Here is a 15,623-nt window from a genome sequence, read left to right as displayed (position 1 = left end):
ACATTACAAGAGGAAAACAAAGCAGACCTGTGAAATCGAGAGAAAACATGCACAAAGATTAGGACAGCGGACAGCCAAATGCTCCCAGGCAAATTCAGCTTCAAGCGTGAACTCCAGAGCTCTAACATTGTTGTTGTTTACTGTTGTCAGCCTTAAAGGGGCCGGTCTGGTCAAGCTCATATTAGCCCACACTCCCTCGCAAAAGAGTATTGGTTTTAGACATCTGTTTCTGAAGCTTGTCAGAGTTCAATAAAACACAGGCAGGACGGAAATGCTTCTGCAATGTAATTAGGGGACTTTGCTGAGACGACAAGTACAAATGTGGAATAAGAAGGTAAAATCCAGCAAGGCTGGGTGATTAGGCCTCATTTGGTTGTCTTCGGCACACTGTGACGAGTGGCTGTTTCGGGGCAAGGCAGTCGCTCGGATCGAAGGCCCACAGTGTCTAGGATTATGTGTCGATTTACCACCCAGCTGCAGCTCTAGACTACAACAGAACATGACTAGCTCTAATTAGGCCATGCTACCAATTAGGGCCCTGCAATAAGGCAGCAAGGAAGGCGCTCTGGGAGAGTAAAACCTACCATTGTCTCCTTCCACCGTTAAAAAAAAGAAAACTGTTTTTCAGCACCAACAGCTGTCGAAAGGCTGGAGTCCATGTCAACCAGGATTTCATTAAGCTATCTTTGGTTTACTGGGATGTAATGACGACATTAATGTAATTGGGCGATATGATGACAGAACATTAACTTTGAAAGGTGTCAAGTCTGAATGGTACATTAATGTGATTTAATGAAAAGACAGTAGCAACCAGTCCTAAACAGCAATCTATTCATGTCACAGCCATGACCTCCAACTCTGTCTCATGATCCCACAGGTAGCCAAGGTCAGTTCCCCATAACTCAGAATGTGACGGTGGTGGAGGGGGGCGCAGCCAACATGACCTGTCGTGTGGATTACAATGATAACACTTCCCTCCAGTGGTCAAACCCTGCACAACAGACCCTATTCTTTGGGGACAAGAAAGGTGAGTAATATTCCTGAGGATAATGGCTGTAATGATAAAGTGATGAGATATGATAAAGATGTCTTAGCCAGATTACATTACTACAGGACTCTTCTTCATCAATTTTTCACATTCAGAATGTAGCTACCAAATTGTCTCTGCCTGCCTGCGAGCACACAATTTGAATGAATACAGGAAAAAGGATAGGATAAGAGGGAAATGCATTACACGTGATGTCGAAGCAGACTTTTAATGAATTTATGTCTCCATCAATGTCCCAGGGCACGCACTTAACAGAAATAGACTGTTTTTGAATTGAACTTTTGTAATCATGCAACACTGGCAGTGTTGTTTACAACACAGTAACGCCTGTGGATTGTAAGATGATTGGGCTTAATTAGCATTTTAGCTGCCCTACATTTGTATAGCTGTTTGGATGTCACTGAAATGGAAGCGCACTGTTGCAACCTCGTGAAACAAGGCCAGAGCCAGAATGAATTATAATGTGCTCTCACCAGGCAAATCCAATTTAAAGGTGACAAAAGTCTAGAGTTGATAAATTGGAATTGGGGTGAAAGGGAGTATAACAGTGGACTGGTCTTGTAAGGGTTGGGTTGTTCATCTTTCAGTGTTTCTTACAGAATATTACCCATTTCATTTATGCTGTAGCTGCTAATACAATATCATTGGTTCAGTGATTGAAGATTAACTTTCCCTTTGACTAACAATTGATAGGGGAGAGAGAGAGAGACGCCGGCGTGAACCAACAGAATGAGAGTCACAGTCTGGTTTGAAGAAATACTTTCTCCCTCGCAAGATATTGGATTTAGTAATGAGGTCTATGGTGTTTTATTAGATGAAATTACCTCCAAATACAATTAAACAAAAGTTAACTAAATCTTAAATACATACTCTTGTGTGAATGGTGTTAATGTGTCCAAAGGATTTGAATTCAAGCAAAAGCAAAAGTCATTGAACCGAAACCATTCTTTTTTTATTGATATTTTTCCTGTATTCTCTGGTGTACAAAAGTTACAGCATTTTAAGATTTGACCACTTGAAAATCACCAAATGCTATCAGAAAAAAACCTCGGATCCCTTCACTTCTTTGTACTTTGAAGATGACAGAGAACACATGATGAATCATTCAAATCTTATCTTTTGGTTATTTCTTTTGACCTAAATGAAGCCAGTCAACTGGGCTTTGTTCACATGTCTCATCTCCTGTGAATACAAAGCCATAATCTGTATCCACGTGTAAATCCAGAATGCTGCTGGTATCAGCATGCAAGGGGAGCTTGGAGAGAACAATCTGTATGAGCCACTTTGCCCATCTTAGGCAGCCATTTATATTGCATGACAGAATCCTTTTCCTGAGCAATACGGATGACAAAATGAATGTAGTCCACTCAGCAGAGGTTGCCAGGGCTAAGCATTGGGAACACTTCCTCTCCATTTCCTTTTAAACAGCCAAATGAAAAGCTTTATTGGCACAACTAATACGATGCCTGTGAGGACATCAGGAGAAACGGGAGGCGTGGAACAACACGGGCTTCATGCGAGGAAGAGGGTGGGACACTTGGGAAGAAATCTCTACTGTGCCAAATCACCAGTTAATTGCTTGGCAGAGGGCTGCTACTGTCCTTCTTCTCCTGTTTGTTGTGCCTTCTTGTAGGAGCCAATGGAAAATGTTAGATTCAACCTTATGCTACCTTTCTGTCCAACAACTAACTGGAGACTGGCTGAGCTTGAGGCAGGCTGTTCTCTCCCTCTGATGAACAGCTGGTGATAGATGGCTGTCAGTAGAATAGATTAATGTAGCTATGTTGCATTTTCTTGTTATCAGTGTTTCGGTTTTTGCTATCTTTTTTACCTTTTATCTTTCATTTTCCCTGTGCCTTTTGTCTCTGTCCGTTGTCTTTGTTGTCCACCTTTCTGCTTACAACAATCCCCTTGGGTGTCCATGACAGCATGGCCATATGTTACTGTTTGATGCACACGCAAGTTTCCCTCACAAAGGTAGTTTGTCATTGTCCATGTGTAATGCAAAAGAAATTCTGGATGCTAAACACATACAAGTAATGATGATAAAAATACATCTGCTGTTCTGTCTTAAATTAGACAAAATGCTCTGTGGGGCATTTTTTCTTCTTTTTTTTAAAATCTACTCTCGCTCTTTCCCTCAAGCTCAGAATTAAAGATAAGGGCATTTGTCTGGATGTGTTTGGAGTTTGATATAAAATAGTGAGGGGGGAAAATAGTATTAAAATGACCTTTTAAATCCCTTTGAGCAGCTATAGTGGAGTAAAGAGAAACATCAGTAAAGAAGCTGAAGTTCCGTATTATATCAATTGGGTGTGACAGCTGCTGGGTAAAGTAAGACAAAATCTGATCTTTGCCCTGACTATAATTTGTTCCATTTTAATTCAGGTCTGACAAATGAGAAAATGAAAAAAGCACCAAAGAGTAGCTATTACAGCCAAGGAGAAAAGGGATTTGTGTCTTTCCAGAAATTATTTTTTTTTAAAGACACTGAATAACCGAAGTCTATTCCAGTGTAACAGTAAGGAAAGCAAGCATGTGTATCTTTTGCGTCCAACATTATTCATATACGAGTACCAGTAATGCAAGTCCTAATACAAAATGACAGAATAGGTTGTTTGTCTGTGCCTTCCAAAACAGCGTTTTCTGATCTGCCACCGCTGGTAAAGGTTTGGTTAAATTTGGTGGATAAGATTAGGAAAATATAATAGTCATGGTTGAAACAACACTGACATTTGGTAGCAGACTAAGCGTAATATGAACTGCGGTGTCTGGTGTCAAAGTCAGGCACTTTGTACTGTATGGTTGTGTCATCACAAAAAAACAAACATCAGGTCATTTAAAGCATTTGAACTAACGACAGATGCGGTCATTTCTCTGACAAGGACAGTCTCCATTAACGGCAAGACTACGCCAATTAACCTTCTTCTGTTGCATGTTGCAGTTAAATTAACAGAAAGATCACAGTGGTGCACTATTAGTTTATAAACCCGTTGGGAATCCGTATGTAGGTAGGTAGGTAGAAAATAATCCCTGCAGTGCGTCCTGCAAGTTGTGACCTAAAATTTGTCTGCACAGCAATGTCACGTCTCTTCACAGATGTGAAGTCAGGATAAGAGATGTGGTTGCAGGTGGGAAGGAAATAGTGGGCAGGTAGCAGCTCAATGGCTTAATGTATCTTTGGTGAGAGTGTAAAGAATTAGAAGCACCTCCATCTCATCCTCTCCCATAAGAGGCTCAGTCAAACCTTGTGGAGCTCCAAGAGAGTGTTAACCTTGCTGGATCCCCAAAGCCGATCCATATGGGTTGGACTGTCTCTGCACATTTGTCTAAAGCTGAACACAGCCCTCCTCTTATACCATGCCAGCTGGCTCTTTGGCACGCTCCTCCTCATCCATTATGTATATCTGAGTCTTGGTTGATTGTTGCCACCTTCGAGGCTTCAGACTACACTATGGCAAAGACCAGCATGCAGATTCCTTCCCACTACCGCCACAGACCTGAGACAACAGAATTAGATCCCTTTAATAGCCAGGCCAACACATCATTCATACGTTAGACCAATTAGCGGGGACTGTTGAAGGAAGCGGCTCTGTTGTGGGCTGCCACGATGAAGAAATCGATTTGGACCATATGTCTTTTGTAGAATTATCCCTTTTATATGTTGCCGGGGTTATGAATTAATATTTCTGAGCAGGACAAATGAGAGCAGAGCTGTCCTTTGCTGTCTTCATTATGATTTACTTCACTTATGGCTTCTGTGGGAAAAGGATAAAACCTAAGTAGCGATGCTGTAGAATGGTAATGACATTCCTGGAGGCATGCAGGATGGAAGCAGAATCTTTTGTCAGATACGGTGAATATGAATAATGCAATTAATGGGAAGCTACTGCAGGATGCATGTCAAAGGCAGATAACAAATTGCTCATTTGAATTACAGTTTGTGTTTGTCGCAGCGATATGGAGACATATACAGCATATACATGCATGCTGTAGCTTGTAATTGTACGGCACTTCTCATCTCAATTCAATCTCTCAAAAGTCTATGGTTCATCATTCATGACATTTAATTGGGACATTCGGCTTGGATCATAAAGGTCACAAAGCAAAATTGATCTTAATTGGCTTGTAGTAATCAAAATGCTGTTATGTGCTAAATGAATGCTCTAATGCAAGCATTAAAACATTCATTAGCTGGAGAGAATGAAGGATAATTACCAAGGATGCAATTACTGGTGTGAGCACCAATGAAAGCACATTTAACGTCCATTCTAGTAAACACACATTTGATGGGTCCGTCGGAAGCAAGTGTGTACTTTTACCTGAGCTCGGTCTCCGATATCTGTGTTTAAATATGTCCTCAGTTTGAAATTGAGCTACCATATTCAGGTTATTGTTTTTTTTTATTATTGCTATCACTGTTGTTTTTATTATTTGGCATTTGGTTTTGCATTATTGTTTTATGGACACACCTGGAAAGCAAGCGGAAACTGTAAAAGAGGGGGAAAGTCATATACAGTAGACAACAAACACAAGCAACAAATACATATAGCAACTAAATGTAGGCAGGTATGTTAGAGTTAAACACACCATGAAGTTGGTTTATTAAATGGAATTGCTTAGTCATGCTTTCCCACATTTTCTTTAGATATCTCGGGATATGAATCTCCCGCTGAAGTCGCAAGTTTGTTCTTACAAGTGTGTTGTTTACTTTTCAATGACTGGCAGCAAAATGTAGACAGGGTCTCATGGCCACAGCTAATGTCTTTCTTCAGGGACTAATGGGCTTTTAAGTGTACTCGGTTACCTCCAGCTTCACTAAAATGTGAATCTACCATTATGGCACTATACACTCGGCTATTATCACTAATGTGAAGAGCTGCTCTTGTATGTACTATACTAAGCTGTGTGCCACACTGCACTCTCGTGTATAATGTATAGTATATCTTTAGAATAATGAATATGTTGTATTTAAATTCCTGTAGAAGTTTGAGACCCATCTGAAAAAAATGCTTAGAGACATTTTACAGGGCCTAAGTCATTGCCACGTGTTGTACTGTAATATGTCTTTACAAACCCCAAAATGTGTAAACCTGCTGTGAAAACCAACAGAGTTATGTAACCCCACTGGCACCGTTGTAATGCAAATTACATTTTGTGAGTTAAGAATGGACTCAAACGCAGAAAAATTCCCACAGAGGGCAATCACACTAATGTCAGTGGGCTGAAAAATGGATAGACAAAATATATTCAGTGTCATTATTCACCACTTGACGAGGAGACGTAGCATCACTGCTGGGAGAATTTCTTCCTTCTTCCTTTCCCTCCTTCAAGCGCTGAAAATGAGTACAATTTGAGTAGCATCTGCTCTGTGGGATCTCTGAGAGCACGGAGGTAACAATGGCCCTCTGGAACAAGGCCCTTTCCTTCTCTTAATTGCAGCCACATGTGTGGTGGGAAAGAGCCCCCTGCCTGCACCACTAGCCCTGGAACACATCCAGAATCGCCCACACAGTTACTGAGTGAGCACAGCCAGCAGCAAACACACTCTAATTGCAAAGAGTGGAGCCCCTGGCTTGAGAGCGGGGGGAGGTGCGCCAGGACCCTCTGTTTTCGCTGAAGGACAGCTAGTGCTTTAACATTCCAGGACTGGCTCAAAGTGGTTACAGGCCATGCAAAAATGGCCAAATGGAGACACTCGACATTGCGGTTGTGACATATTTTGGCTGAACCCGAGAGCCATCAGCTTGTTTCCAAGACTAATGGATAGATGTAAAATGTCCTTTTCTATCTGGACTGTCAGGACATACCTCATCGTTTTGGATTAGAAACATTGGGTAACATCTGTCTGCTGCTCAGTGGAGTGCAGAAGTGAATGTCATGTGATAAGTGCACTTCCAGTTCCTCTGCCTGTAGTTTGATCTGAGGACAGAGCTAATGTAGTTACCGTCGCTTATACATCAAAACAGTGCACCGTATGCTAATAAGTCACTGTTTTACATGTGAAAACAGGTTTTTTGACATAGTACATATAGAGGAATGTTAGCTAAATTGACCTAGGTTGTTCAAACTGAATCTGACAAACTACAGTTTTCTTGGGATGCCTCAAATTGGTCTTCTACTGACATGGTCGGTGGTGCGAAGGAGTGTCAGGAAAATCAGGCAAACATCACTTTGCATCAAAGGGCCATAGCAACAGTATTCCTTGCCCTGAGGGGGGAACCTGGGTGTCAGTTTTACTGATTTGAGACAGCCTTGGTAAGGCCTCCATCACAGGAGATGTACTGCACATTAAGCTGCCATGCTGCAAGGCTGTAGCATACACAAGGTCAGGGTGCCGATTTATGCTTTCTCCTGAGGAAAATGAACATGTAGGTGCTATCTAGGGTTTCGGGGAAATGAACCTTTTCATCACATTGATTTCCTAAAGCACCTGGAAAAAAGCTTTGTCAGCCGCTGGCATTTGGGTCTGATTGTGACAGATCTGCCTGCTATCTGGGCCTCTAGCCTGGATTTGATGCTAGTAGTATGGTTTGCTGGCCATATGCTGTTTGAGTAATAGATAACACTTGTCTTTGGGTTATTCAAACCTTCATTCTATCAATATGTCAATGATTCACATGCTGTGTGGTGCCAAAAATGCATCAGTCAGGTAAATCTTTTGTTTAACTGTAAGATTCTTCTCAGCCACTACTCTACTTGTGTTCAAACTACTGTATGCGTATCAGTATTTCAGCTACTGACATTTCATTTAGATTAAGTTCTATTTCAGTTAGGTGTAGCCTACTTGGTACTTTAAATGTCACTTGAAAGTATCAATGGTCTGAACTGCAGTATAATCCACTTCTCTTTTGTCCAACCATATACTCAGTGTGTTCCACATAATAATATTGGTGAAATATGGTGAAATATGCTACTATGGAGCTTTGAGGGTGGCAATGGTGCAACATGGAAGCTCAAGCCATATTTTGTTTGGATCAGACTGGCCATATAGATGGACACAGGAGAAGTACATTATGTTGGGGATGTTTTTACTTTTGGAACTTCTTGTGAACAGTAAATCTGTTGCAAAAGACATGAATTCACCCTGATCACAGCTTTGCAAGCAAATTACAAATCTTTCAGTATTTACACCTACAGATTTTGGGTGGAATATCATTTCCACCAAAAGATGTCTGTTTTCCTTTAACAAATCCCTCTTGGGAAACAGCCAGGACATGTATCAAGCATCCCAGAGGTGTTTTGAGGAACGGGGGTTAAGAAGAAAAGTCGGTCTGTTTCTCGCCGTCTTCTCTGTGCGATGCAGAGATAGAGGGATATGCAGTGGAAGTACAGTGTGCCATCTTGTCCAAGGCTTTGATCTTCTCAGCCTGTACTTCCATCTCTTTTGAGTTCCTGTACAATGTTTGTTTACACTCCATCACCTCTTCAATGCATCCATCCACCAAAGGGTTTGCTGTTTTCTGCCAGAGCCTCTGGGCATTTTCTGGGCAGCTCTGTAGTGAGGATGCTTAACTGCAAAAAACATCAGGCAGCTTTGTTTCAGGATGCGGTTTGCTACAGTAAGACTATCAAAAGTTTGCATTAGGACCCGTAGCACATAATAAGCTGGCTCTCTGATGGCAAAGCTTGCTGTTAAATTTTAATTCTGGCTTGAAGATTGTTTTTATTTACTCTTTATTCTTGGGTAACAAAGCGTCTCTAATTAGAAACTTGTTAGGGCCATCAGTATCTCTATAGCCAATCTTCATTTTTTTCCCCTTCTTTTTAGTATGTGTGTGATTATAAGATAATGATCATCAAATGATATGGTGTAATTGAAGCTGCAGAACAGCATTGTTGATAATGTCCTATGTCTGTGTTAATCTAATAATCATTCCAGCCAATCTAGTTTAACTGTATGTTCATCGCTAAAATCACATAAATGGAAAACAGAGCAGTTGATGAATGATTTTGATGATGATCTTTATCTGATGTGATATTACACTTGCCATGTTGAAGAAATCCTAATTAACACATACTTCTGCTGCATTTTTGCCAGATTTGCCCTGCGTAGTACAATCCAATAGAGTTCAAATTGCTTCAGATGAAAGAGGGTCCAGGGAGAGAGCTGGCCAGGCCAAAAGGGACTGAGGATTAAGAATGTGTAATTTATTCAATGAAGAACACTTTCCTTCCTGCCCTCTGTGGTTGGTTGCATGTAGGAGCAGCTGATTCTCAATTTGAAATTGAATAGGAGATGACAGGTGCGAGATGACCTTTTTCAGCTTCGCTGCGTGGTTTTCCCAGATTTATGAGGGTGTAATCTGAATGAGTAGTGCTGAAGGTGTCTTAAGAAAACACTGCACAAGTTGTGTTTTAAGAATGCCCATTGTAATGACTATTGGATCATGAATTGTATTACAGTAATAGCAGTGGTTTATTTGTATGTAGCTGTAGCAATTATTGTTTTATTACTGTTTATTTATTATTTTTTACTGTAATTAGCAGTATTGGTGTTTTGTGTTTTACCTGAAGTTTGCACTAGGGCTGTAGCCTGGTCCTACCAGACTATAGTCCATTAGCCTGGTCCTACCAGACTCTGGTACACTAGCCTGGTCCTACCAGACTCTAGTCCATTAGCCTGGTCCTACCAGACTCTGGTACACTAGCCTGGTCCTACCAGACTCTAGTACACTAGCCTGGTCCTACCAGACTCTGCTCCATTTCATTTGTACAGAGAATCTGGCCACTCTCCATTAACAAGTGTTAACTTCCTTGAAGGCGGGTACTCTGTTGAAGTTTAGAACTATTGGATCTGCCCAGAGCCATGGTAGCCTGGCTCCGCCCTCCTACAGACTGTCTGGTAGGACCAGGCTAACAAGAGGGGAGACGACAATAACTATTGGCTTAGCATTGCTAGCGTTAGCCTTAGCCAACTCCTTCACCACTAACGGAACAAGCTGAAAAATCAAACTGTTCCCGAACCCCGTGGGGAGGAGGAACAACAACAACATCACGGCCACCAACCAAACTCAGCAGAGATTGTTCTTGCTCGGGCTTTAACTTCTGGATATTCGCCAGCGTTGCCACAATGGACCGCATCTTTCTCCGCCGCCATTACGGAATTACAACTCAAACTAACGCACGTCACAACCTCAACGTCATCGTTCTTAGCAACTCCCTCTGTTTGCTGATTGGACTGCCAAATATTTGGTCGGACAAAACCCAAGAATATACCGCAAAACCAGATGTAGTACTGAAGGAAAATGAAAATTGAGCAGAATTACGTAGGAAGGCGGAGCCAGGCTACTAGGGCTGGGCATTTTGGTTGGAATCAATATCACATTATTAACAAGAATGTTTTAACAATGTTGATGCTCACGATACAGCAAACGCATTTTTAATATAAAATAATCAGATTGAGATTTTATTACAATAAAGTTTGTTCCATGGTTGTTGCATTACATTTTGAAATTCATTACAATTTGCTTAAAATCACAGTGTAATTATCCTGATATGGAATTTTTATTTTTATTTGCTCAGCCCTTATCTGTACTATATTCTGTTAGCCTACAGTTACATTGAAAACTTCAAAATAATACTAACTGCTTCTGTATAAAGCCAGGGTGTACCAATGATGTTCACAGTGAGAAATGTCACTGTGCCAGTTGCTAAAAAGTGTTAAAGTGAGTGTAAATCAATACCTGGAATGCAAGTCATTACCTAAATAGATATTGTAATCTAGGAATATAAGCTTTTTCTGCTGCTGCGCTTCAGCGCATCCCGCGGATGCCTTCGTATTCTCACTGACTGTGAATAAGTCAGGCTAGAATGCAAATGTAAAGAAAACTTTTCAAACCATGTGTTTGTGTGTGCTCCTTTGACAGCTATTTGAAATAAATGAAGCGCAGTGCATATAGCTTTGTTTTGGTAAGGGTCATCTGAATTACAAATGGTACTTTTACTGTACAAGTTAATCGGCATCACTGAATTCAGTGTGAATTTGCCCGTAAGTTAACTCACTCACTCTTTTTTTTGTGCACTCTGTGGTTCTCTGTGTCCTCCTTCCATATACAGCTCTGAGGGACAACAGAATCGAGCTGGTGCGAGCCTCGTCGCAGGAGCTCACCATCAGAATCGGTGACGTCAGCCTGTCAGACGAGGGCCAGTACACCTGCTCGCTCTTCACCATGCCTGTCAAGACCACCAAGGCCTTCCTCACTGTGCTGGGTGAGCATGTATGTTTTGGCCCAGTCTCTACAGGCCAATTACACGCGGCTAATTCTTCACGTTCTGACAGCATGATTACATGCACTTTTTGAATTATAGTCTGTTCTTATTCTTTACCACGCACTTGTCCACTTTGTAGGGAAAATAACATTTCTGCATTACATTTTACCCTTGTCTACTAGAATAAAGGATGACAGTTAAGCTTACAAGCTAGTAGTGTTACTTTATTTAATTTTCCACCAGACAGGACAGCCACAAAAAACTTACCAGTATTGTGGAGAATCCAAAGAAATACACAAAAAATATAAGTCAACTCTGTAAAATGACCTTCCTCAGGCATCTCACAGCCAGACCGTAAGACATGTCCCATCTTGAAGGAGACTTTATTTAATGAGATTTAGTTTCCCATTACTCATCTGCTTCATAAAATTCTTATTGTTAAATTTCATTTTTGCAATCATACCTTTTTTGTCCTGCCTTTCAAAATAACATTTTATCTTATCGCTGAGAAAAGAAAGCATGGATATCTGAATAAAATGAATTATTCCCTATCAGTTAATGATGTTTTATTGTCAGAGGAATATGGCTCATATACATGTATTCAGTATGTTATTATCTCCGCCAAGGAGGTCATGTTTTCAGTTTGGTTTGTCTGTCTGTCAGCAGGGTTACGGAAAAAACTACTGGCCCCATTTTTATCAAACCCGTTGGAAGGGTGTAGCATGGGCCAAGGAAGAACCTGTTACATTTTTGAGCAGATCTGAATTTTGGAGCGGATACACAAAGTATTTTTCACTTTTGTTAACATTGCGAGATAGGGCGTTCGTGCTGCATTCATGTGGTGTCGCAATAATCGGAAAAACATTGTGAGCTAGGGCGTTCTTTTAGCGGAGGTCTGCGCTCTCCGAGTGTCCTTCTAGTTTATAATTATATTTCCATGCACCACAGGAGTGCCAGGACGACCAGAGATCACAGGATTCACCAAGCCTGCCATGGAGGGGGACGTAATCACCCTGATGTGCAGCACACCGGGCAGCAAACCAGCTGCTAATATCCGGTGGTTCCGAAATGACAAGGAGGTCCAAGGTAGGCATGTGGTGTGGATTTCACAGGGCATTGCATCCTCCGTTACCACTTGTACCCTCTTGGACACATCATTACTGTCAACCATTCAGCTTCCGTTGTGTACATATTCATGCATTGTTCCACTGGCCGGCGTTTAGCAGCACCATGATTCGCCTGGCTCACAGCCAGCATCGCTGCTGTCGTTGGACGCTGTCCAAATGTTGCTGGACTGTGGCAGAGCCGTCCACATTTTATTACCTGACCAAGGTGAAGATAGATAATGTAGGAGTGCCTCTTATTGATTCTAATTATAAAGTTTTAAGTGTACATCAACAACAGATTCTGCACAGCATTCTGTTTTCACTGTTAGTGGAACTAATGGTATGATGGACTCAGCTGATGGATAAATAGAAACACAAACCAATCAGGCAATAAAAGGATATGGGAAATGTCAATTCTAGGGTTTGCTGTTTTCAATTTACAATGATATAGAATAGAGACGCTGCAAATCCTCACATTTTAGAAGCTGACACCAGCAAATGATTGACATTTGTGCTTTGTAAAATTACTTGGAATTGTGTTCATTCATTTTCTGTTGATCAACTAATCGACTTAAGTATGCCATGGTGAAGAATCATGTTTTTGAGGAAGGCTATCCCTCCAAAAGTGTCTGAGAGAGGAAGAAGAATTGCATGCTTACATTTTGATACATGCTGTATGCTTCAGGCTTTGTTTTTCAATCTAAAAAGACACACAGGTGTAAATTTAACCCACAGTCTCAAATTGTCTGTGCGACCTACCTCGGCCATGTTTGCATGTGATGAGTTGATCTTGCTGGGCATTCGTTTTACAGGTGGCTCTAAGGTGCTTGGTTTTTTTTTTTTTAAACGGCAGCGATTAGATTAGTCAAAAGAGTCTAGGAGGATACAAGAATGCACAAAAATGCAAATTCAGAAAGGCCACATAACTAGCTTCCCCCAGACGGGAAAAACAGTGACAGAGACAATACATTAGGCAGCAGATGGTGCAGTGTAATGTGTGCTGATCACACTTAACCAGCAGAAGTTTTCCGTGGTTGCAAACAGTGTGCTTTACAAGCTTTCACTTTCTTGTATACTTCTTTCCAAACTGTCTGAAGGGCTGCACTTTGTACTTTTATAGCTTTTATCACAGTCCTACTTCTGCTTTTAAACTCCACAAAAAAAGACAAAAACATTTAAAAAAAAAATAGGAATGGAATGTTTTTTCCTCAATTTGATGCCAGAGGTAAGCTGTGTGGAGCTCTTTAATGTAACGCAGCCTGCTGCAGAGACTCAGTGTGACAGTTGCTCTTTATTGAAGAGTTGCTCCAGAGAGCTTTTTCTTGGTGGTTCTGTCTGTGTCTGCCCAACATGGCATGATGATTGATGGGAGAGGGGCCCGATATATGAAGTTTTCTTGTTGAAATGACATGCACGTAGATTCCTGAAAGGCCAGTGGAGAGCTGGCTCACAGCGTCACAGCCAGACTCGCTGTCCATCTCAAGAGGCACTGAGATGATCTCTTTTTTGACGTTATGTCTTGAGGTATACTTTGAAAGAATTCTTTAAAGCTCAAAAAAACATATATAGACGTGTGCACATAAAACAAATGCCAAAACGTCATTTAACACAGTGTAAGGGGTGCCACAAATTTACTCATGACTCAACCTCCTATTCTTTGTGAATAAAAAAAAATTAATACCATCATCCCGTTGCCAGGTCAGCAGGCATCAAAGGAGTGCATAAAGTAAAATAAAGACAACAGAATGATTCCCTACATTTATATTTGATGTATGAAATGGCATTAATGTGTCATGTGTGAATTGCATATCTTTAAAAAAAAATCAAAAATACGTTGTGTGCCCCAATCTGCCCAAAACCGGTGTCTTGCATACAAATGTGCTTTTATTAGTTTTACCTGGGTACGGTGGGTTTTGTTAAGCCGCCTAGGCAAACAGACACGGTGTAATGCATCTCCAAGTCAAAAAGAGATAAAGAACAAAGCAGAGACTGGAGGGCTTGACTTAAAAACTTCATTTCCATGTCAAAGTGTCAAAGGGGAGGAATGTCAATCAGTGCTCCCGATCCAACCCTTTTGTCTGTGCTGCTTTAAAGCTTTCTTTAGCGAGTATGTGCTGGGAGCAGCATGTTTTGCCATTGGTTCTTCTGTGGTAGATCATTGCCGCCAGTGTCTGCTGTCAGTCAAATCTATCCCCACTGGGGGACCAGGCTCCAAAGCCCTACAATGACAGCAGGTGTAATAGCAAAACATGTCACATTTATTTCATGCTCTGGTGATTTGTTTTTCAACAATTTATATTAGAAGCACACAGCATTACAAAGCTCAAAATGCAACTGTCATCCAGTGTCAAATTATTTGTTTGCAGAGCCACACAAATTCCGTGTGTCGCTGAATGGCAGCTAGGCTTCAAATTATAATCTATTGAGGTAAAAAAAAAAAAAAAAAAATATCCAAAAATACACAACAGCTCCAACATGGTGAATTATTTTATATTCAGTTCAGGCGAGATAAAAAGGCATTTAAATCTAGACTCATATATTTTATATATTATTGTTATTATTGTTTTGGTGTTACAAATGTTTGCTCCTTCATTTTAAATTGTGCTCCCATCCTGTTCTGTAAGATTAAGCAGAGCAAAGATGAAATATCACAAACTTCTACCTATCTAACAATATTACACCTTTAAGTTCCATAATGAATACATTGTTTGCTCCCTGCTCTTTGCTGATTGCTCACATCAAGTATCCCCAACATGCTACCTTTGTTGTATTAAAAAGTTATTTAATTAGTCCAATATAAACAGCAATGTTGTCCAAGAACATGTGAAGACATGTTTACAACCAAAGAATCAAATTGGTCCAGCTGATCCATGTTTGCATTACATGCTTCTCTAATCTAACTGCCTGCGTGGCGTGAGTGTGTCAGCTGTGTGGCGTGTCCGTTTTTTTTATTTTGGCTCCCATGTTAACAGGTTAGAGCTTGCACACTGCCTGCGTGACACGCACGTCTCAGGCGCCAAAAACGCGTGCATGCTAGAAATAGGACAGACGCCGATTTTTCACGCGACACGCAAACGTGTTGGAAACGTTTCCAGGCAAAATAGAATAGGAAAAGATGTTTAAATACATTTAATAAATGACATGTTGATATTTGAAAATCTCTAGGTTTTGACATAAATGCAGATATATAGGGGCGGCTGTGGCTCAGTGGTAGAGCGGTTGCCTGTTGGTGGTTCGATCCTTGGCCCTGCAGTCCC

The 15,623-nt window shown here is 41.0% G+C and overlaps 1 protein-coding gene across 2 annotated transcripts in view; it reads left to right on the top strand.

Moving 5' to 3' along the window:
* cadm2b (cell adhesion molecule 2b) overlaps positions 1–15,623 on the top strand; it is a 189,906-nt gene that overhangs the window by 149,838 nt on the left and 24,445 nt on the right. For both annotated transcript variants that reach the window (XM_028574644.1, XM_028574645.1), the window contains exons 2-4: positions 878–1,027; positions 11,108–11,260; positions 12,209–12,346. In XM_028574644.1, the coding sequence (XP_028430445.1) occupies positions 878–1,027; positions 11,108–11,260; positions 12,209–12,346 (441 nt within the window). The remainder of the gene's footprint in view (positions 1–877; positions 1,028–11,107; positions 11,261–12,208; positions 12,347–15,623) is intronic.

Source organism: Perca flavescens, chromosome 3 (genome assembly GCF_004354835.1).
Source record: "Perca flavescens isolate YP-PL-M2 chromosome 3, PFLA_1.0, whole genome shotgun sequence".
Taxonomy (NCBI): domain Eukaryota; kingdom Metazoa; phylum Chordata; class Actinopteri; order Perciformes; family Percidae; genus Perca; species Perca flavescens.
This window is presented reverse-complemented; position numbering and strand designations above follow the sequence as displayed.